Source organism: Hydra vulgaris, chromosome 04 (assembly GCF_038396675.1).
Source record: "Hydra vulgaris chromosome 04, alternate assembly HydraT2T_AEP".
Classification (NCBI taxonomy): Eukaryota; Metazoa; Cnidaria; class Hydrozoa; order Anthoathecata; family Hydridae; genus Hydra; species Hydra vulgaris.
The window spans coordinates 47,387,745-47,412,606 of NC_088923.1; the positions used below are offsets into that span (position 1 = coordinate 47,387,745).

Below are 24,862 nucleotides of genomic sequence, written 5' to 3' on the forward strand. Positions count from 1 at the left end.
TAGCATATAAAATACGATTAATTTAGTGGTTAAAAACATGGTTAAAGATAATAATTTAAATGCTACAGTTGAACATCAATTTAAAAAAATTAATAACAAAAATGTAGTAGTGTTGTAGTGGCAGAGCGCTCGTTTTGTATGCAAAAAGTTCTGAGTACGATCCCCACCACGAACCTGGTAGAACCCCACACAAGCTGCTTCTTTACGCAGCAATCTTATTTATTATTATTCAGACCCTGATGCGGTCTTTAAAATGCAATGATGGATTAACTGGAGGTAGAGGTTTGATGAAAATGTACGGAACCTATGGATAATGAGCATTTGTTATCTTCTCCACATAGTACTTTGTTCCAAAGTACTCTGTAGAGAAGAGAAAACTCGCACAACTCCCTTTCCCTTCTCCACAGAGTACTTTGTTCTAAAGTATTCTGTGGAGAAGGGAAAACTCGCACAATAAAGCACAACTAATTTTACTTTTGTTCAACGATCTTAAAAAAGGTAGTCATGGCGTGCATATTTGCAACGAGGATGCAGACTCAAAAATTATGGCTAAATCTTTGCAAGTTGCTAAAACAATTTCCCACGCATTTTTGTTGCGGATGATATAGCATTGATGCTTCTATATTTTCTCTGACTATATTCTATATCGAAAATGCTTGATGCGTACAAACTTAACGTCTTTAATGTTTCATGTTTACTTATGTGAGAAAAAACAATTTATCCCTTCCTGTTTTTAACGACCTTTTTTACTTTGAAACTTTCTAATAAGCACTCAATTTATTTTGTTAGAAATGCAGAATCTTCGTTAAAGAAAATTTTGACATTTGAATGTTTAATTTTGTCAATCAGCATCAACATTTCGATGAGAAATGTTATACTTTAATTGTATTATTTCTTAGATATGCAAAATATAAAAAATGGTTTGTGAAAAAACTATTAAACCAGAAAAGCTACCACCTACAGATTGTGCTGTATATTTTTTTGGTCTTCGAGTTCATCTCCAGGTTATTGAATGGAAAATGCTAGTTGATAAATCTTTTAACATGTGTCTTAAAAAATATGGACGGAAAATGGTTCTTTTTTCCTATACCAATAGACAAGGGTGTAGTATTCATTATACTTAAAGTAATTTGCTGAGGTTTTCAAGAAATCCGTACAGAACTAATATTTGTTCTCGCAGGAAAAAAGGATTAAAATGCATGTCTTCATGCAGTGGATGTCATGTTCAAGACTGCAACAATAAAATCATAAATTTTTAAATATATATATTTAAAAGTTTACGGTTTTTTCAAATACATTTGTCGTTTTAGGACTTTAAAATTTAAGAAGATTCAAGCGATAAAATTGAAAACGAGAGAAACTCGTTTGAATATTTTTCAGTAAAAATATGCTTATTAAAGTAAATGCTAAAGATATATAAGATAAGCTTAACGCATTTTTAAGAAATTTATATTCGAGTCACAAAATTATTTTAAAATAAAATAATTCTTTTCACATTTAAGCTTTTTGTCCTCTTTGTATATAAGCTACATATTTATGTATCTTTTTGACCTACTTATTAGTAAAGTTTTGCGCAACAAAAGGTTTTTTCGTTTTGAAAACAAAGTTTTGCGTTGCAAAAATGTCTAATCAAATTTACACTTTTAAAACATAACTTTTTTAAAAAAGGTTTTTATTATATATATATGATGGTGCTTTACTACATTATAAATCTGTTTTGACATTTACTTGTTTAACTGTCTTAATAAAGAACAAGTCCTTTTCCTTTAGATTCTTAATACTTAAGATTTTTCTGAATATTTAAAAAACAAACAACAGCAACAACAAAAAAGCAATCTTTATTCAGATATATATTTTATATGTAATTGTTTATACTTTTCTCAATTGCTAAAACTTTTCGTATTTCTTCTGCTTGTGTACGAAATCTTATTCAAAACTAATGCTTACTAAAAAGTTAAAAATTTAATGTCTACGTTTTACGCAAATATTTTATACATAGTTCCATTGAAAGTCATAAATATATTAAACAGTAAATATACTAAACGTCGATATAATAAATAACAATAATACTTATTTTATTTTTATAACATACTCTTGAACAAAACGAAATATTGTGCACGCGTGTTATGTTAAAAAAAGAAAAAACATAAAACATAGTTGATTAAAAAAAAAAAACTATTAAGGGCGACTTGCAAACGACCTTTAAAATAGGAACCTTTAAAATAGGAACCTTCCTTATTCAAGATTCTTTATAGGCTAACGATCATCCTCTAGTTTCACTTTTTTTATTTTTATTTCTTCAGAGTCATAATATCCAATTGAAGCATCTAGAAAAAAAAAAAAAATAAAAGACAAGCGGAAAACAAATATTTTAAACTGAAATCTTTTAAAACTGTTTTAAATGTTCTATACATATTTATTGCATACTTGAAAAATAATTTTTAATTTAAAGAGAATATTACTTTCAATACCTTCTTGCAACTGATTAAGCTTAAAAGTAGATTGCTGAGTAGCAGATGATGTTGGAATGTTATTCGTGACAGATTGGCCAGCGGCTTTAACAGCTCGATCGATACTTTTAAATTGCCAAGGCCAACTTGAACGATACAAAAATGGACGAAGATCGTACCTATTAATTTAAATATTATAAAAAACAATTTGTACTTAGTAAAATAAATAATTAAGTAAAGGGACAGGCCCAAAAGTCCTATAGGACCTATAAGTAGCACCTATAGAATTTTTAGAATGCAAAAAAAAGGATAACTATAAACACATTTTAACATGTTTTAATTTAATAACAAATCTGAAAATTTTTTTGTTCCAAATTCTTATAGGACTTTTTGACTAGGGAGGCCAACAAACAATATGTTTTTTGTATAGCATTTCTCATTTTGATTTCAAATATGCAACTCATTTTTCACCATTACGTCAAATCCTAAAGATATTTGGGTTCAAACCTTTAGCACTTTTTTTTAGGGGTAAAATCCTTAATATTGTCAAAAAAAATTATTTTAAAGTCAACCTGGTTCCCAAAAGAAGCGTATTTTTATAAAGATTTAAAAATAATTTTTGTTTCTAATAAAAATGAATAGTTTTTATTATTATTATTGCTGAGAAAAATATTTTGTTAAAATTACTTTGAGCATTTTTTCAAAAAGTTTGCAGAGTTCTTCATCTGCAATACCAAAAAGAAACAAAGGAGTCAACAAGCTGAAAATTCAGATAATAGGGAGAAAATAAAAAGTATTCAAGATTTTGAACTTAAAATGCCCTTCTCTAACCAGAAAGCAAGAAAAAAAATAAAAAACGATTGTCGCTTAGATATGTGAGTCGTTTTTTTGGTTCTTTTTATTTTGCAAAAAAACCCGTTTTTTTGTTTTTTTTTAAACTACTCTTTTTCTTATTTTAAACACTGAAATAATTTAAAAAAAAAATTTTAAGTGTTATTTATTAAAGGAGAGTTTTCATTCTTTTATTTAACATATGATTTTATTAGTATTGCCTTTAAAGTTCTTAAAGTAGCAAATTCCCACAAAGTTTTTTTTTTTTTGTATTTTTTGAACAAACTATTTTAACACCTTTAACATAAATATCACCTCAAAAGTGTGTTTTTAGGTGATATTTATTAAAAGACTTTGTCATTCTCCTATTTAACATACCATTTCACTGTCTTTTTTTCAAGTTCTTCAAATGTTCATCAAATAAGTTTAATAATTGTTCTTTAATGACTTAATTATAATAAGCTAAAATAAAACTGAAAAAATTATTTAAAGAAACATTTTTCTAATAAAATACAAAAACATCATAAGTAAAGGAGATTTGTGTTTTTTTTTTTTTTTTATGTAGATATGTTTTTTGAGTTCAAAACAATTTTTCCTTAGCATTAAAAGCAAATTTTTCAACAGAATGAATGAAAACTAATTTGTAATATGTAGAATGCATGAGAACTTTTTAAATTTATAAATGTTTTTTAATTTATAAATAAAATAACACTGCATTGCAAATTTTGTATGTATTGTATAAGTTTTGCATAGTTTTAGTTTTTTTTTTTAACTTTGCTATCTTATTTGATGCTTTTTGTCTTTTAATTTTATTTCTGCAATTGCAAATAAATTAAGTTTGTCAACATTTAATTTCAGAAAGTGAAAATAGTATTTTCAATCATGTTATAAATAATATTGCATAGTTGTATTGTAGTATTTTTATTTTTTAGTTTTATACCTTTAGGTAACTGTTTTAAAACATAAGATTATTAATGATGGTATATTGTTGTTTTGAAAATCTTAATTTACCAGTTTATCATAATTTGTAGTAAAGTAAATTTTTAGTAATACCATTATTATCATTAGTTTTTTTAATAATATAACTGAATTATGAAATTATTTTAGAATATAGTCATTATAAGTAAGCATTAATTAGGCAGATTTCTAATCAAAATAGTATTCAATCAAATAGGCATTGTAAGCATTAATTAAGAAGATTTCTAATCAAAATAGTCACATCATTTAGTTGTTTGATTAGAACATAGTAATGAGTAGTAATAATAGAGTAGCCTGTGGCCACACTGGGGGTAGAAAAAAACATTTGTGAGCATTTTATTCAAGCCAGCAAGCCAGGTGAGCAAAATAGAAAGAGTTCAATGTTCTTTTTGCAATGATTTTATGTCGAAAAGTGGAACACGAATGACCATGCATATCAAGAAATGTAGAAAATGTCCAGTTGAAGTCAATTACAAATTTTTAAATGATCACGCAGTCATGTCAAAAAAAATCATGACAGAAACAACACAAAGAAAGGCAACATGCAAATTTAAAAACCTTATTTCAGACCCTTTAAAACATTCAGAACCAGTTGCTAAAAGTGGTAAATCCTGTTCAATGTTTGATAGCATGAAACAATGTGAAAAGGTATCCACATTTTTTTTTTTTTTGTATAGTATATTTGTTTTTAACTGTTTATCTAAGATTAATAATGTCATAGGAATCAATTGATGCACATCTATCTAGAGTTATTTACGCAAGTGGGTCACACATAAGTTTAGTTGATAATAAATACTGTAAAACCTTTTTGAATAACTTACGCCCAGCTTATCAGCTCCCATCAAGGTATGAAGTGTCAAACACACTTTTGGATAAAGAATTCAATAGAATATCAAGCAATGTTAAAGAATTAATTGCAATAGCAGATTCTGTAGAACTTATTTGTGATGGATGAAGGAATAATAGGTGAGTATTAGTTTAATAAATTTAAACAAAAATACTAATGTATTATTTATGCAAATAATTTAAAAACTTGATAACTATTTACATTTTGCAGAAATGAAGCAGTTATCAACTTTGTGTTGACATTGCCTTCATCATTGCCTATTTTATGGAAATCACTGCCTTCAGGTAAAATTTACATAAAGTATATTTATTTTTAAGAATAAATAATGAGTACATTTTATAATAAAATTGTCTTTAACTCTCTCCCAACTCATAACTTAGTTCTTTACGCTCAAAACTTTTTCTAATTTTATAACTGAACAGTTTGTCTTCACAAACTGTTCAGTTATAAAATTAGAAAAAGTATTTACATGAAAGTAATAATTTTCAGGTTCATCAAGTCATTCTGGTGAATACATAGCAGATGAAATACGGAGGGTAATAGTAGAAATTAATCCTAAAAAAGTTATGGGAATAATAACAGACAATGCAGCAAACATGAATAAGGCATGGAAACTGTTAAAAAACAGCTATCCTCTTCTTAACTGCTATGGATGTATATCTCATGGTCTCAAATTGGGTTTTAATGATTTTATAAAAATACCTACTCTTGTTAATGTCTTGTTAATGTGAGTTAATGTCACAGATATTGTAAAGGAAATAAAAATGGGGTTCTACTGTGGCGTGTCTTGAGAGTATACAGAAAATAAACAATCTTTAAAATCTTTGGCCATCTCTGAGCAATGTGTATTGAATTCTACAAGAAAAAATAGTTTGTTATCAAATATTTTTTGGGTTAAGGTTCAAGGATTTTTAAAGCTGCAGGCACCAATAGCTGATGTAATCAAGATAACAGAAGCCGACAGCCCAATGTTGTTGTCTGTAGTTGAAATCTTTTACAACTTAGAAAATAATATTAGGTTGGTGCGAAAGTAAATTCGTATAATTTCAAAGTCAAATATGATGCATATGCGTAGTGCAAATGCAAACAATATATATATATATATTGGTTGAAAGAGCAATCTTTTTTGCACATTTTAAATTATAAACAGACAATTTAAAAGAATTGCTCGAAGAAGACCCATGGCAATCGACTCGAGAATTAGCAGAACAACTTAGAGTTGATCATTTGACTGTTTTAAGACGATTACATGACATGGGAAAGGTTCAAAAGGTCAGAAAATGGGTCCCAAATGACTTGACTGAAAACAACAAAATGCAACGTTTGAGCACCTGTATTTCTCATATGGCTAAGTAAAAAAAAGAGGACTTTTTGTGGACAACAATTGTAACAGGTGATGAAAAGTGGGTTTATTATGACAATCCTTCCAACAAAAAACAGTGGTTGAGTCCTAGTCAATCAGCATCTAAAAAAACAAATTTTCTTTTGCACCAACCTAATATTAATCAAAACATAGAAATGTAGTCCTTTAACAAAAAAAGAGAAAGTAGAAATGAAAGAACTATTTGCTAAAAGAAAAAAATTTTGCTTAACAAAAATTCATATAGCTGCTAATCTACTTGACCCCAAATATCAAGGAAGATATTTAAATGGGGAACAAAAGGTTAAATTATTAGTAACTTTTGTTTATTTTTATTAAACTAAGTAAAACCATTAATGCAATATCTAAACTTTTTTAACAGATTGATGCATGTGAAGTAATATATTCAATTGCTGTAAACTCACCTAATACCAAAATAGATATTTTGATGGCTGATTTAGCAAATTACCAATGTAAAGGAGGAGTTTTTTCAATAAATTTTATATGGACAGCTATTGACCTAACGTTTGGTCCAAACTGGTAGAAGGGATTATGTTCATCTACTGAATTATCAAAAGTAGCAGCAAAAATTCTTCAGCTTCCTGCTACAAGTGCTGCTTGCGAAAGAAGTTTTAGCAGTTATGCAAATATTCAGTGCCAAAAGAAACAGATTAACAAATGAAAGAATATGTGTGCAACACAACAACCAATTCTGTCTAAAAAACCAATAAATATTTCAGATAAATCTCACAAATCAATAAATGTTTCAATTGAAGAGTCACCTGAACAAGAATTTGAGTCACTTGACCAAGTTCAGAGTTTTCTAGTCAAGATTCTTCTATAGATGAGTTTTAGATAAAAAAACTTAAAATAAAATTGTTTTTTATCAATTTTTGAATTCAAATTTTGAAAAGAACTAATAGTTTGTTAACCATTTAAGCAATAAAAAATCATTTATTTAACTATTTTGTGAACTCTAGTCACGCTTTAATAAAAATCGATTTTATAATAAACTTTATAATAAATTTTAATATATTCTAATATAGAATCTAAAATACTCAAACAAAACTAAATAGAAACATTTTAGATAAGTTGGAAACATTTAAAAAAAGTTAAAAGTAAGTAAACAAAAATACTAAAGGATCTGTAAAAGCCAAAAAACCTCCAAAAAAACCAAAAAAACACGTTTTTTGGGGTGAAAAAACCCAAAAAATCCCCCAAAAAAACACATTTCTTTTGGTGGAAAAAACACGATAGCAAAAAAACACGTTTTTTTGCATCTCTATTGTTGCTATAGAAACTCAACACAATCCTGTGATGTTTGTTCTGTCGAGCCTAGTGAAACAAGCTGAATATAATTAGAGTTAAGGTAAGCAATGAGCAAGCTTTAGCTTTAGGACTGTTCACATTGCATTGTTGGATACAAATTTTTGAATTCATTCTACACTTGGAATATAAAATAGATACTAAAAAATACCAGCTCTGGTGTCCAGCTAAAAAAACGAAAATGAAAACAGTACACAAATTATTTTAACTATTAATTTTTTTATATTTTAATTTATTCTAATTTCCTAATTTGTTGGTTTTGCTTTCTTTGTTTTGAAACTTAGTATTGAAATGCATAATAAAAAATTTGCAAACGCGCGTGACCAAGTTGTCTAAAAAAATAAAAAACTTATGCGTGGACATACAAGACAAAAAACTGCATGCATCTCCTGAGAAGACTTAAAAGTGAAGTCCACACTTAACAGCTCAACACCACCTGATTGATCTTTAACTAGAGAAGTGGATTATCTACTTTGATGGCAAACACATTGAAGGCATTGAACACCTGGCAGTGTTCCTTAAAAAAGAAGCAAAAGAAATTTAGCTGACTGCACTCAATTTAAATCATGGGAAAACTCAAACACCCCCAGAAGAACATAACTTTGTGTTACAGGAATTTAACTAGTGGGGATCAACAGAACAAGCATGAATACTGGCAAAAAAACAGGTGTTATTGTTCGGCTGCACCAAATATTTGAGGAGAAATGTTACAAACCTAAGTTCATTAATTGCCAACACTATAGGCTAGATGACGTTCTTTGTCATCTAGCCTATAGCTCATCACCCATTGTCATGGGTGATGAGCTTCAAGGGTTGACTAAATTACCAAACGTCGAGTACTTCCATGTCCAAAATTTGATCAGTAAATATGATAATATATATAAAATCATTTAATACATGAAATTTTTTTTATCAAATTACCTTGAAAATAAGATTTTTTCTAATCTTTAATAAAAGCTCATCAAATTATTATACAGAAAAACGAGGTTGATAAAAAATGAGGTTGTTAAAAAGTCATCACTCTAATTTTTTTTTTTTCATTTGTGTACAAAAACAATTATTTACATATTTAAACCTAACCATAACCTTAACCTTAACCCTGTTACAGCCCAAACCCTCATTGATGAAGCAGCACACATGTTCGACCTATTTGTCAGTTGATGTACTTTCACTTTTCCTAAAACATTAATGCGTACACAAAAATGTCCCAGTTAATCTTTTGTCCCCCAAAGTATACATTTTTTGTAAACAAAAAATGCATTTATATCTATCTATCTATATATATATATATATATATATATATATATATATATATATATATATATATATATATATATATATATATGTATATATATATATATATATATATATATATATATATATATATATATAGGGGAGAACCTTAATGAATGGGACAATTATTGAATGGGACAAAATCAAATTTGCAAAGAAGCATCTACGGTTGGCTATCCAAACTTCTGTGGTAAGATGTGCTTAACACAACCATTCAACAGACCAAATCTTTATTTCTATTATGGTCTAAACATAATGGCATTGGATGTTATTGTGTTTTGAAGAACAATAAGTAATGTTTAAAAACAACTTTCTGTGTTATTATTGAATGGGACTTTTCCAAAACGGCCTGATGTGAAAAAAGCAGAAAAATATATTTCGGCAACTTAGTTATGGTCACACATAATTTTATTTTTAAATACGTTTTAATTTGATGTTAGAATGTGGTTCTAAACAAGTGTGACCAATGCTTTAGCTAAAACTCAATATTGTGTTCAGAGTTGAGAGAACTAAATCTCTATTAAAATCTTTTCTTTAGAATTCTTTAAAGTTGAGTCGATCAATAGTTTATTAAATGAAATTAATTTTAAATATTTAATTAGATATGTCGATGTATGATATTTATAATATGTATAAATATGTATAAATGTTTAATTAGATATGTTGTTGATAACAGAGTATTAAAAAGATGGCGAATATTAGATATATATATTATATATATTATATATATATACTGAAATATATAGTTTATCAAAATCTGCAGTAGGTAGAGCTGTTAAAATAACAAGATGTCAAAAGCTGCCAGACTATAAACACATTGTAAACATTGGAAATAGAAAAATATTTCATGCGTCCGAGAAAAGTGCTATTGCAGATTATTTGCATACATCTTCAAATATGTGCTAACTAAATTACGAACTAGGCAGTTACCCTACAAGTACGGAATTGCATTAAATTCTAACAGTATTCCAAAGTCATGGCATTAAAATAAAATGGCTGCAAAGCAATGGTTGGAAAGTTTTTTGATACGACATCCAAAATTATCACTATGTAAGCCAGAAAAAGTTAGTCTTGCTCGTGCAATTGCAATTAATGAAAATACGGTGTCAATGTTTTTTGATAACTTGTTAGAAGTTCAATTAAAATATAAATTCAAACCAGAATGTGTTTTTAATGCAGATGAGACAGGATTATTAACAGTAACAGATCATCCAAAGATTATTTCAACTCGTGGAACTAAGAGGGTATCACAAGCTGTTTCAGCAGAAAGAGGTTCATTGGTGACAATGTTAGCTTTTGTGAATGCTATGGGTAATACAGTTCCACCTGTCTTTATATTTCCGAGAGTAAACTTCAAGGATTTTATTATAAGTGGAGCCCCAACAGGAAGCTTAGGGCTGTGTAACAAAAGTGGTTGGATGACAAGTGAGAACTTTTTAGTTGCAATGAAGCACTTTGTTTCCCATGCTAAGCCATCTGTGGATCATCTAGTGCTGTTATCAATGGACAACCACGAAAGCCACATTTCATTTGAAACAATAACATTTGCAAAAGAAAACTTTTTGATTTTATTAACATTTCCACCACACTGCAGTCATAGATTGCAGCCTTTGGATGTTTCGGTGTTTGGTCCTTTTAAATCTTATTTTAGATTGGCTCAGAATGAATGGTTGGCCTCCAATCCAGGGAGAATTATTAACATATATAATTTACCTCAGCTAGCATGCAGAGCATATATGTCGTTCACAATAAAAAATGCTTCCAGTGGATTTTCTAAATGTGGGATCTATCCACTTAATAGACAAATATTTAGAGAAAGTGATTTCATATCATCAAGTGTTAGTGACAGACCTCTTCCTGTCGAGCAACCAGAAAATAAACAACCAGATAATCAACAATCATATGAAAAAAATAAACAAGTTGATTCTTCAGAATCATCAATCAAAATAGTTAGTCCAGAAACCATTTATCTGTACCCTACAGCACCCCCAAGAAAAGATTCTAAAAACAGAAGACAGCAGGGTAAAAGTACTATATTAACTAAAACTCCAGAAAAGACAGTAGATAAGCGGAAAATTTTTGAAACTGGTAAAATTAACACACAAAATCGAAAAAGAAAAATTGACCTCAATAGAGTGAAAGAAACAGAAAACTCTGATGCAGATTTTTTGTGTCATCTGTAAAAAATGCACCCGTAAACCAACAACAACAAAATACTTGCAAAATATGCAAATGCAACTAGAAAAATTTCTTTGGGCCTGCTTGGATTCAGTGTTTTACTTGTCAATGGTGGATATGTGGTAATTGTAATAATAACAGCAAGAAGCATTATTATGAATGCGAACTATGTGCTAACTAAGTTGACTGATAATATCTTATGAACTAAGTTGACTGATAATATCTTCTACACTTTCTTTGACTTATTGGTTTTTATTTCATGTACTTTGCAACAAGCAATAATTGTTGATTTTTGTACTTTGGTTAAACATAAATAAAATAAATTTTTTAAATATTTAATAAGATACTTTGTTATTGAGTTTTTTGAAAGTAAACTAGATACTTTATATGGTATAAAGTTGTTTATTTATTTCTAATTTATAATTTAGCATAGGGATGCTGTAGGCAATGACTCATTTCCCTATTGGAAATGTGTCATTACTGGGAATTATATCCAAGCATTTAAACAACGCTTTTTGTTTTACTAAAAACAATTATTCGTGTTTTTAATTTAATTTTAATATACATATATCTTTTAATAAAATTATTTTAGGTTTGTCAATATATGCAGACATTCTGCCATATTTATAGCTTTTTCGGGTTCCCTAATCGTAGAAACTACGCTTACTGCTTGACTGCCTTGAAACTTACTTAGGACCTCTCTTTTTTTATTAATTCTTTAGATTTGTCCCATTCAATAATTTTTTTTGTCCCATTCAATGAGTAGTTCTTTATGAATTGGACAAATGCCATGGTCCAATAAAACTCTCTTTTTACCAATACCCATATGCGGAATCAATTTTTTTTTTTTGTTTATCATAGTACGAGAGTTAATAGTTATCAAACTATTTTTAAAGTAATTTTCTCTCTCTCTCTCTCTCTCTCTCTCTCTCTCTCTATATATATATATATATATATATATATGTATATATATATATATTTATATATATTGTACTATAGTTGTACTATTCGTCTAACTTTAAGGGACTCACACTCATTGGCAGAAGAAAAAAATTACTCTGACAAGCTCCAGACAAATCCTTTGGTGGGAGCAATTTTGACACTTTCCTGATCTCAAAACTATAAAAAATAAAATCATCTATCACCGTCCGTGGAAGAAATTTCATTTTTAATTTTTTGCTTTATAAAAAACAGCAAATGACAGCATTAAAAGTTTTTGGCATTTTTAAAGCAGCAGTAACCTTAAATTTTCAAATTGTAAACAGTTAAAAACATATAATCTGGTTAGAGAAACTAATTAGAATCTTAAACTGCAAATAATTTCATTTTTACTAAATCTGAGAATGAGGAATTGTTAATGATTTACATTGCCCTTTTGTTACGTTAACTTTAGATATTCAGTATAAAATTTTGCAATCATTAATTGAATATTGTTTGTAACTTCCACGCTGTAAGTTAACCAAGATTAAAAAATAACTTTTAATTTTGAATCTATACAATTTTTACCAAATCCAGGAAACAGCAATTATCATTTTTAAATTTAAGCCAAATCACACAATGACTGCAGAATAACTGTCTGTTATTTTTTCCTTTTTCTTTAATACTTTGATTTATTTATAAAACATTTATTTCTTCATTTGAATATTTAGCATAAAATCTTTTGACATACATTACCTGATAAGCTTTATGTAATGTTTTCAGAGTTCTCACAAAATTTATGATGGATGATGTGTTGAGCATACTTTCATCAAGTCTTAATTTTGCTGACAACAGAGTGCCTCTTGGAATATGTGATACTTGCGGAATCACCATAAGAAAGAAGAAGAATGGAGCAGAAGTCAATTTACCACCTCTTTTTGACTTCACATCTGTCAAAGTTTTAACAAGAGACAACAACTGTGACTGCCTAATCTGCCAGATAGGTCAAATGAAAGTTTTTGAAAAGCACCCAATTGAAGATCAAGAAAAATTGGAAACAGGCTAAACTCAAAGAAGATGCTCAGACTGCCTCTCCATTATTGGAAGAGACACCTCACACAACTGTAACACATTCACATTTCGAGAAAATATGAGACAACTAGCCATCACGGATTCTAAAGCCTCTGAGCAAATTGCATCCGCTATTGTTGCAGCCAAAGAATCCTCTCCACATGGGACAATCAGACTGTGGACTGGTGGTCGTCCCCTACCACTAACTAAAGGTAATTTTAGTATCTTTCAATTAGCGAAACATAAAATAGACTTTTAGTAAAGTCAAATGAGTGAGACAGTTTCTTTTTGCTAGAGTTAAAAAAATATAATGGCATTACTATGAATGTAATACAATCAAGTCAACAATGTGATGTAATGATAACTTTCAGGTTCATCAAGAGCAAAAAGACTCTTTGGTGATAGTCCTATCTTGAACACTAAGGATCTTGTACAAGTGCAAGTCAACACAGGCCTGTCAAACACAAACAAGTAGCTTGCTTCAACCATCCATCACATGTTCAAGGGTCAGATTTTGGAGCCTAACTTCCATGAAAAATTTTGTGATGCAAGAAATCAACTCAAAGATCATTTTATCCAAACAAAAATTGAGGTCAGTAATGATAAGTTGCAGAAACACCAACAAATTGTTGTGCATTCCAAAGATCTTGCAGATCTCTTCAATGATGTTCTGTTGAAAAGACAAATCTATTCATCACACATTGTAAAGCTTGGCCTTGATGGTGGTGGTGGTTTCTTGAAAGTAAGTTTGGGCATTCAAGAGGCAGAGCAGAGCAGAGCATGGAGGCAGGGTCACCACCAAGCATAAAAACTTTAGCCACACCAACTGCCAGGGACAGTAGAGTCAAGAAGCAGCTGCTAGTTGCAATTGCTGAGGATGTACCTGAAAATTACAGTAATATTCAAAAGATCCTCAATCTTCAACAACAGGTTGAAGATTGAGGATCTTTTGAATATTACTGTAACTTCTCTCAACAGATTTGAAGTTAGCCAACATTGTTTGCGGTCTTCAGTCACATGCCAGCTCTCACCCTTGCACATGGTGTGATGCCTCTCACAAGAATTTAGCCCAATGTGGCACCCCTCGAACATTTGGCTCTTTGAAACGATGCTTTGAGGATTTCAATGCATTTGGTCAGGATTTGAAGAAAGCTAAGCTATTCAAAAATGTTGTCAACTTGCCACTCCTAAATGTACCAGACAGCACACTTGTCTTGGACGACACTTCTGGGTGTTGTAAACCATCTTTGCAACATTCTAAGAGAATCTTGGCCAAAAGTCTCAGCTTGGCTAAATGATCTACATATCAAACCACAGCCTTTTCATGGTGGGCAGTTTGATGGCAATGAATGCAGGAAAATGCTGAAGAATGTGGATCTTCTTCAGAGAATGACAGAACAAGATTGCACATTTGATATCTTTGATATAATTGACACACTGCAAAAATTTGATTCTGTGGTTTCTGGATGCTTTGGAAACAATTGGAATCTGAATATGTAGAAAGAATGGATGAATTTCACACTGCATACTTGTCTCTGACAAGAGGAAGCATCATTCCAAAGGTTCATGCAGTATTTTTCCATGTGAAAAAGTTCATTGAAAAACAAAGGGAACCACTAGGAAAATACAGGCATTAGAGGCTTTGCATCACATCTTCAAATTACACTGGAGTAGATACAAAAGGCCAATTGATCACCCTGAGAATGGGAAGTGGCTGCAAACCTGTCTGGTTGACGACAACAACAAAAGCTGGTAAGGAAGAGAAAAGTATAAATACTAGAAAATAGTGCACATTTTCTAATATAATACATAATAATATATAATAATACTTTAATAAGAAAAACTACTTTTTTCACTCTTGGATAACTTGTTGAGTTAAAGCTGTTGTACTCAACCATAGCTTAAGGATCATTTATGAAACTATCAACTATCATTATTTCATCTTTTTTTAAATAAAAGGTACTTACTGAGCTTAAAATTTAAATTCTCTGATAGTCCCACACCCATTGGCAGAAGAAAAAAATTACCCTGGCAAGCTCCAGAAAAAGCCTTTGGTGGAAGCAATTTTGACACTTTCCTGATCTCAAAACTATAAAAACTGAAATCATCTATCACCGTCCGCAGAAGAAAAGTGCATTTAAAATATTGCTTATTCTTAAAAAATTGAAAAGGACAGCATTCAATATATTTTGGAATTTTTACAGTATTATAAATATTCTTTATTCTAGGTTGGCATAAAAAACATAAAAGGTAACTGTTTAACAAAAAATTGCAAAAGATTATATAACAAATCAAGTTTTTAAATACTATTTTATTCTAAAACAAAAAATATTTAATAGCTGCTATTATATAAAATAATAGATTTTGCATGTGGTTGAGGTAAATGATGAGGCTAAGAACAATCTATGTACAGATCAGAAATATCTTTTTAGAGCATGCTTAGCAGTGCAGCAAGGTTATACAGATAGTGACAAAATTACATCTATACCGAACACAATGCCAGGAAATTTAAGCCTTGCTAGATTGCTGACAAAAGCAAACAGAGTTTTGAGATTGTATACGTCAAAATAGGCCTGTTCCTATCACTCTACAAAATTGTATGCTTTATCATAAATGTTTAAGCTCCTTCATAGCTCAACATCAAGAGTCATCCTTTTTGTGTTGATGGTGCAAAGAACTTTTTTTAGTTGATGAAGCAGTGTCATGAGCTTGGAGCAGAAGATTGGAAAACATTGGAACCTGCATTGCAAAACAACAACTACTTTGCCCACTCCGAAAACATTCTCCTCTATGTTGTATATTATAATGATGATTCTGTGCAACATTTCTGTTGTGATAAAATAAATAATTTGAGAAGTAACTTGTGTAGTTCTTTTGTGCGTGTTTTTGGTAAGTCAAGCATCAAGCTTTATGCCAATGTTTTGACTGACATTGAAATGATTGACTGGACTGCAACACCACCACCATTGCTAGCAGCTATTGAGAATGAAAAACACCGTCAGTTTGAATTCATTATTAGTATACCCTGTCACTCTCAGGCAGTTGAGCGTGCTACTAAAGATATCTCTGCAGCAAGATCAACCGTTTTTAAACATGAATTGCAACATAGGATGGTTTTACAGAGTGCTGCATCCAGAACAGACTTACCTAGTGTTAGCTATAAATCAGACTTTTCGTAAATTATGTTTCATTGAACTAATAATATCTAGAACTTTAACATTTGTTTTCATTTTAAGCCTCAGATATGGATAGAGGTAGCAATAGACGTTGCATGGTTTCTTTTTTAGATTTTTTTAGTAGGTTAACATGCTTTTGACACACACCCAAAAGAAACACCTCTTCTCGCAGGCGCTGGATATGGCCTTTGTATCATAGTAAGTGCTTGATAAATTTTTAATATTTTTAGCAGTAAGCTTTTTAAGGGTAAATCTTTGTGGGAAAATCACAAGTACAACACGCCTGTTGTTTGAAATGTGTTTTTTATGTTTTTAAATGACTTTTTTACAATAAGTAGCACCTATAGCAACTTTCTAGACCATAGCCGCTTTGACAACTTTGAAAAAAAATTTAATGACACACGCTAATATATATATATATATATATATATATATATATATATATATATATATATATATATATATATATATATATATATATATATATTGCATTTATATTGTGTGCGTGTGTATATATATAAATTATATATATATATATATATATATATATATATATATATATATATATATATATATATATATATTCACATTCATTGTATTTATATTGTGTGTGTATGTGTGTCTATATATATATATATATATATATATATATATATATATATATATATATATATATATATATATATATATATATATATTCACATTTATTGTATTTATACTGTGTGTGTGTATATATACATATATTTATAAATTATATATATATACATATATTTATAAATTACCTATAATATTAAACTGCTTCTTGGTTCTTCCTAAAAAAGATATTTTAAAATAAAATCTAACCTGTTATCATCAGGTGAATATCCTACAGCATATAGACTTGGAGTGATAGTTGTCATTTTATGTCTATTGATAGCATATTTTGTAAAAAACAGCTTCACTTTATCAGCAATTGCTGAAGGTGAAACGTTCCATTGTGATAAAAGCTTAGTAAACATCGAATAAGGTCCACAGCGCTGAAGTTTTCGGAGATGCCCAAGTATTGATATTTCTTCATAGGTCAATCCTATGTCACCCTAAACATAAACCTCATACCAAAACTGTAAGTTGATAATTAGCAATACAATCACACCATAATAACTGTTATGTGTTTGTTTTAAAGAGTTCAAATCCCATCATGTCGCTTGTCAAATACTGCGTTTATATTATATACTGTTGAATATGTAAAACAAAAAAACTATAAACAATTGTAACTGAATGTAAAAAATTAACTGTAAATTAAACTGAAAAAATAAAGCATTTTAAATAAAACTGATATTTAAACTTCATATTTAAAAGGTTAAAACAGATGAAACAAGCAACCTTCTTTCACACAAAAAATGCTCTTGTCTCACTGTTACTGTTTTCTACACACACACACATATATATATATAAAAAACCATCTGCTTTTTGTACCTCATCTGTTTGTTGTAAACGACCCTCGTCAAGAGGAGTCAATTCAGCAGTAGGTGGTGCACCAAGAATTCCAATTAGTGAAGTGAAATTAAACTTTTCAACACAGTAAAACACAAATTTTTTAAGGTCTGTTTTACTAATTCCTCCAATAGGATTAATATCAGCAGATGAGCAATCATACTTTGTCATATAACCAAGAAGACTAAAATCAAACAAAATCAAATCAAAAGTATAATGTTAAATAAAAATATTTTCAGAAAAATTCAAAATAAAACCTACCACTCGTCAACATTAGCAGAGCCTAGTACCAAAAGCCCTCCTTGCTTCCCCCTTGACCATAATGTTAGTTGAGCAAACAAATAACTTGTAACCATGCGAACGCGTGCTTGAACATTTTGCAATGCTAAATTTTCAGTGTTAGAGCCACCAAACACTGAAAAACGAGGTGTCTTTTTTGTAACAGCACTAAAAATTGACAAGATGGCTTGAATAGCAGTGTCAATAACAATACCTATGAGAATTTAAAGATTTTCAATTTAAAAAATATATATTACTTATTATGTATATTTATTATGCAGAAAATGTAAACAAAATTATGGTAACTTTATCGCAGTTAAATGTACATAAATTAAGTACATTATAAAAAATATCAAGTTACATGATAAATAGTAAGGGGCTGCCATAAAGTACATATGCTCATAGGGAAGAGAAGGGGGAGGAGGATGGGGGGTTCAATATTAAAGTACTAAACACTAATTTAAAAAAATTATCCTTGGTAATGTTTTTTTTTTAAATTAAGAAGTACTTGTTAATAAATCTTTTTGAATTAAAATTAACTTAAAAAAAAACACATATAATCTCATTGTTGTCCAAATTATGTTGGTAAACTAGAATATTTAGCCCAAAAGTTCATTTTTGACTAAAGATTCTAGTTTACCAACATAAAAGAATGTATGTATAGGAGGACAAGGAGTTATAGTGTCCCTCTTTACGCAAACATATATTTCAGGCAACCCCTTTTTTGAGTTCACAAAAATCAGGTTTTGGGCTTTGTTTTCAATATTACTCATTTTGCATTAAACTCATTTTTTACAAACTTACTTAAGGGGGTGCTCAAAATAAATGTGATAATAATAAATGTATAAAAACCCTAAGTAAAGATAATTTATTTAATTCAACCATGGATTGAATTAAAAAACTATTTCGATCATGGATCGAATTAACCTATTGGGCAAACTTACTTCAGGTTAAGAATCTAAAATTTATTTTTTTAAATAAACATTTGTGCATATATGTACATATGTAAATATATATATATATATATATATATATATATATATATATATATATATATATATATATATATATATATATATATATATATATATATATATATATATATATATATATATATATATATATATATTAATAAATTATGTTAGTGAATTCTACAAATGGAGTGCTCAATGTTCTTAAAAAACAGAGCAATAATAAATTAGTAAAAACACTTATCTAGATTTTTCTTCAACAATTTGTTTCTCTATCAGTAGGTTCATCAGGGCTTCCTGATTTTGGACTTTTTTTTAACTTAATTTTATTGGCAAGTATTGTTTTGTTTGTTGATTTTTTTGCAGAAAAATGACTTTATTTGGCAATATTTTCATCTATGTAACCTTACAACACACATCAGCACAGTGGGTACTGCCGCCTAAATTGTTTTTGTGGAATAGCTCCTGAAACAGGATTAAATTTTACTTACCGGGTTTTTGGGACCAGTTTGCCATTTAAGATTTATTGGAAAAGATTTACACTATTTAAAAATGTATGGTTTAGGAATGAATTTTGAAACCTGATCGACAAACACAAAGAAGAAATAACTGCTATCGCTTTATTCATTTGTCTTTTCTATACAGAGTGGTTTCTAAAAGCTAGGTTCCTAGCCACCAACACAGGTATATGATCTTTTAATATTTTAATAATAAGTTAAAACGCTTATTTTTGATTAAAGTGATTCAAAATGTTAATCAATTTTATCTATTAGGATATGAAAGGTTACAGGAAAATGAAAAGGTTTGAAGAATGGAATCTTCTTGGCTCTCCAGCTGCTTCAAGCTCTATTTTCAGACATATTTTGATCAAAAATAGACTCAACTTCAGTAAAGATGAGTTTTTTAGTTTGACTCCATTAACAACAAACAAGTCGTGGCTAGTTTTTGACATACTTAGACATGGAAAGGCAGAAACTCAATGGGTGAAGACTCCACTTGAGTTTTGGAAATTCAACAATTTTTATCTAGAATTTAGAGCAATATAGTCACAGGACTTGATGTTGTTAATCACTTCTCTGAGATAGCAGTTAAGTTAGATCAAGATTTAATAAACAGCGCAGTTTTAGTTTTTAAGCAGCTTGTTTTTTCCGTATATAATTTTCTGAGGAGAAAATTATATACAGAAAAAACAAGTTCTAGCATGCAAGAGTTTTTGCTTGCAGTTACAATTTTCAAAAAATCTTTTTTCAACTTGACAAAGTTAGAAAAAATATTATAGAAATTTTCAAAAACATTGGCTTCCAAATTGAGATAAACATTAATTTAAAAATTGTGAATTTTCTTGATGTCACATTTAACCTCTCGGAAAATTCTTATAGGCCTTATAAAAAACCTAATGATGAATTATCGTATATTAATATAAATTTGAATCATCCCCCTCAAATCTTAAAACAAATTCCCATTTCAATTAACAATAGACTTAATCCAAAACGCGTATATGAAGACGCTTTTAAAAAAAGCGTATTCAAAAATTTCGAGCTAAAATTTGAAACAAAAATTGCAAAAAAGCGAAATAGAAATAGAAATATAATTTGGTTCAACCCTCCGTACAGCAAAAAAGTTTCAACAAACATTGGAAAAGCGTTTTTAAAATTAGTTGACAAACATTTCCCTCCCTCTAATAAATTGCACAAAAATTTTAACAGAAACACTATTAAAGTAAGCTATAGCTGTACAAAAAATATTGAAAGAATTATAAAAGGCCATAGTTTTGCATTGATTAATAAAAATGAATTTCTCAAAGAAAAAAATAGTGAAAATTGTAACTGCAAGCAAAAACTTGACTGCTCTATGAATGGCAAATGCTTATCAAAAAATATTATTTACAAATGCATTGTTTCCTTGCAAAACAACCCTGATAAACATTATATTGGCTTAACCGAGGGCAAATGGAAAAAACGTTATGCCAATCACAAACAATCTTTTAAACATAAAAAATACTCAAAAGAGACTATGCTGTCTAAATATATTTGGCAAAATATTAATTTTAAATTAAACTGGTCTATCCTAAAAACTGCGCCTGCCTATAACAACATTTCCAAAAAATGTATACTATGTTTACAAGAAAAATTATTACTCATTTAGATCAAGAAAATTTACTGAATAAAAAATCAGAATTAATTTCTAAATATATATATATATATATATATATATATATATATATATATATATATATATATATATATATATATATATATATATATATATATATATATATATATTAGGGCTGTTCATGTGAACACAGGAAAAAAATTTTTTTCTCGGATTTGAATGCATAGTTGTTTATTTTGTGCCATTTGACATAGTAATTGACTGTGGAAAAAATCTTTCCAATCAGATAATGTTTAGGGGGTGCTCAATGACCATAAAGTTTTACGAAAAACGTCAAAAATGTGTAAAAAGTTCCAAAGTTTCAAAAATTTCTAGAACCTGGTTAGTTAGATTTTTTCCACTGAAATATTGTCTGATTGCGTGCTATATAGATTAATTAAAGTGCAGCAGATTAACTGTCATCAGGGCACCAGACTAAAAAATGTCTGCTAGTGTTTAAAACAACTGTGTTTATATCATTTTGTTAAAATTTGTATTCATAATTTTAATACTATTATTTAACTCAATTTAGAATTTGTTCAAACAGAATAAAAAGGTTTACAAGTATAAATATTATTTTTATTTGGAATTTCAGTTTGACAACAAATGTATTAATATTTTGATAGTACCTAACCTTAGTAACCTATTACAGAAAACTAGCATGGTAGTCTGGTAGTGTATTGTTTGTTATTAAGTGCAGATAATAATTTCTAATTTGAAAATATTTATTTAATTTCTTTAGTAATAATTATTATAATATATTGCTGCAGCTGCATAAACCAACAACTGAATGATAAGTTTGTATAACATGGTATTGAGTTTTGATTTTCTCATAATATTTCAGTTATCATTGAAATGGCAGCATCATCTCGTGTTGCTATCTCTACACGACTTCAAACCAAAATCTTTTTAATTGGACAACCAGAGCCAAATCTTCCAGATAAAGTTCTTCCCTTAACATCTGATGTTTTAAAAACATTTTTTTATCATCTTAATTCAACCAAAAAGTCAGTGCCTGAAAGTCTTAAAACAACTGTTGATGAACTGATTATTATTTGGAATAAAGCCCGTATTCCGACAGCATTTCATCCGAATGTAGTCTTAAAGTTGAAAACTTTAGTCCAGGAATTTAAATTAATAAAAAAAAATAAATCCAGATTGTCAGATTCTCAGAAATCGAGAGAGAAATCATTTACAGACACCATTGGCCTACTTTTTGACATTGCCCACAAGGATGCTGAAACCATGATCAGAATTGAAGAAGATAAAGAATTTTTATTGGATCAGAGATGTCAGACAAAAATGGTGATGTTTGGAGAGGACAAAGAACTTTCAAAATTAGAAGAAAGAAATGAAGCAAGGAAACAAGCAGAGAGAGAACGAAAGCTAAAAGAAGAGCAAAGACAATCTGGTGCGAGTGCAATAGTTTCTGTTATTGAACCTTTACATGACGAAAGTTATAGTGATGACAACGATAACGATGCTGTTGATAATGACAAAATGGTTGATAGAGATTTTGAGATAGAAATCCCTGTTTATTACAGACAACAAGTCAGTAAAGCAAGTTCTTCAGGGTCAGCTGAATCAAGTTTAGCAAGTACTCCAAAACGACAATGTATCTTAGATACAATTTTTGACTCGCCTGATGTTTCATCAACATTAGACAGAATTAATCTATCTGACACAAAATTTACTATACTAGCAGCAGCAATTGCAAGGGCTGGTGGACAGAACCTCGATGATGGATCATTGTCACGTTCTACAGTCCGTAGAAAACGAACCTATCATCGATCAAATATTGAAGCCACTGTTCGAACTGAATTCTGCGATTTGGACAAACCACCATTAATCGTCCACTGGGATGGCAAACTGATGATAGATCGTACAAATTCTGCAGCCCCTAAAGCAAATGTTGACCGGCTATCTGTAGGTGTGACAGGTCACAATGTTGACAAAATACTTGGAATAGCAAAACTATCAGCTGGAACTGGAGAAGCCCAAGCAAAAGCAGTTATTCATCTGCTTAATTTCTGGGACATAATTGGTGATGTTATTGGAATGAGTTTTGATACTACAGCCTCTAACACTGGCTCCAAAAATGGTGCATGTGTAGTTCTAGAGAAACATATAGGTAGAAATTTGTTATATTTCGCTTGCAGACACCATGTTCATGAGATCATAGTAGCAGGAGTGTTTGGATCACTATTTGGACCATCATCTGGTCCCAACATACCTCTTTTCCAGAGATTTCAGCAATATTGGCCCAAAGTTAATCAAGGAAATTTTAAACCTCTGGATGACATTCGAATGAAAATACCCCTGGTGCAAGAACTACAAAATGAAGTGATTGCATTCCTCAAAGAAAACCTGCATGTTAAAATGCCAAGGGATGACTACAAAGAAATCATGGATCTCTGTCTGTTAATACTTGGAAAACTGCCTGATCAAGAAGAGAAAAATTATCATTTCAAGATCCCTGGTGCTTATCACATGGCTCGCTGGATGGCCAAGGTTATTTATTGTTTTAAGATTTATTTATTTCGTGAAGAGTTCAAGTTGACCACAAAAGAGGAAAAAAATCTCTGTGAATTTTGCTTATTTGCTAGTCTGGTTTATGTAAAATCTTGGATATCATGCACAAATGCCAGCGATGCTCCAGTTAATGACTTGTTTCTGTTTCAGCAACTTAAGCAGTTTGCAGTTGTGAATAAAACGATTTCCGAAGCAGCAGTCAAGAACTTTCAAAACCATTTGTGGTACCTTTCACCAGAATTGGTCCCACTAGCTTTGTTTTCAAACAAACTTCAAACGGAAGAGAAGCGAAAAATGATTTCCAACATGAAATTTCACGGTGAGAACTGGTCTGAAAGGTTGATCAAATTAAAGAACATTGAAAGTCTAGAGAAGAAATCTCTGGACATGCTGGTGACATCAGTTTCAGCAAGTGCGTTGCGGTCAATGAAGGTTGATATTGATTTTCTGTTCAACAACGATCCAGCTACCTGGAATGATTCCCCAGAATACCAAGAAGGAAAAAATTTAGTATATTCATTGAAAGTAGTAAATGATGCTGCCGAACGATCTGTGGCTTTAATGTCGATGTTTAATGAATCGATTACAAGGAATGAATCTGAAATGCAGAGGTTAATTCAGGTGGTTGAGGATCACAGAAAGCGAGTGCCAGATGCCAGAAAGTGTACTCTGAAGAGTTATAGTCCTCGCTAGCATTAACATTGCACGAACTATAACATTACGATAATTAAATGTTAATTGCTCATATGTTTTTTTGTTTATAATTCGTATTTTAATCAATGACAAAGAGTCAAAAATCCTAGTGTTTTATTTTGGAAAAATTCTGATATAACAAAAACCGCAGAACTTTAGTCGTATTGCAGTATTTTATTTCATTAATTTCTCTGCTAATAAACCAGTCTAAAGTGGATGTGGATTGTAATTTGTATTCAGAATTTAATATTTAGAGATAATTAAAACTGATCAAATCTGAAAAATCTAATTAACCGGGTTTTAGAAATTTGTGGAACTTTGTTACTTTTTCCATG

The 24,862-nt window shown here is 29.8% G+C and overlaps 1 protein-coding gene across 1 annotated transcript in view; it reads right to left on the bottom strand.

Annotated features, from left to right (window-relative positions):
- Window positions 1–1,837: 1,837 nt before the first annotated feature.
- Window positions 1,838–24,862, bottom strand: part of LOC100211195 (glutamine-dependent NAD(+) synthetase) — a 56,276-nt gene continuing 33,251 nt past the window's right edge. Inside the window, exons 7-11 of the mRNA XM_065796498.1 lie at window positions 18,163–18,394; window positions 17,884–18,085; window positions 17,272–17,504; window positions 2,472–2,629; window positions 1,838–2,327 (exon numbers count right to left, since the gene is read on the bottom strand). Coding sequence (XP_065652570.1) covers window positions 2,257–2,327; window positions 2,472–2,629; window positions 17,272–17,504; window positions 17,884–18,085; window positions 18,163–18,394 — 896 coding nt within the window. The 3' untranslated portion in view covers window positions 1,838–2,256. The remainder of the gene's footprint in view (window positions 2,328–2,471; window positions 2,630–17,271; window positions 17,505–17,883; window positions 18,086–18,162; window positions 18,395–24,862) is intronic.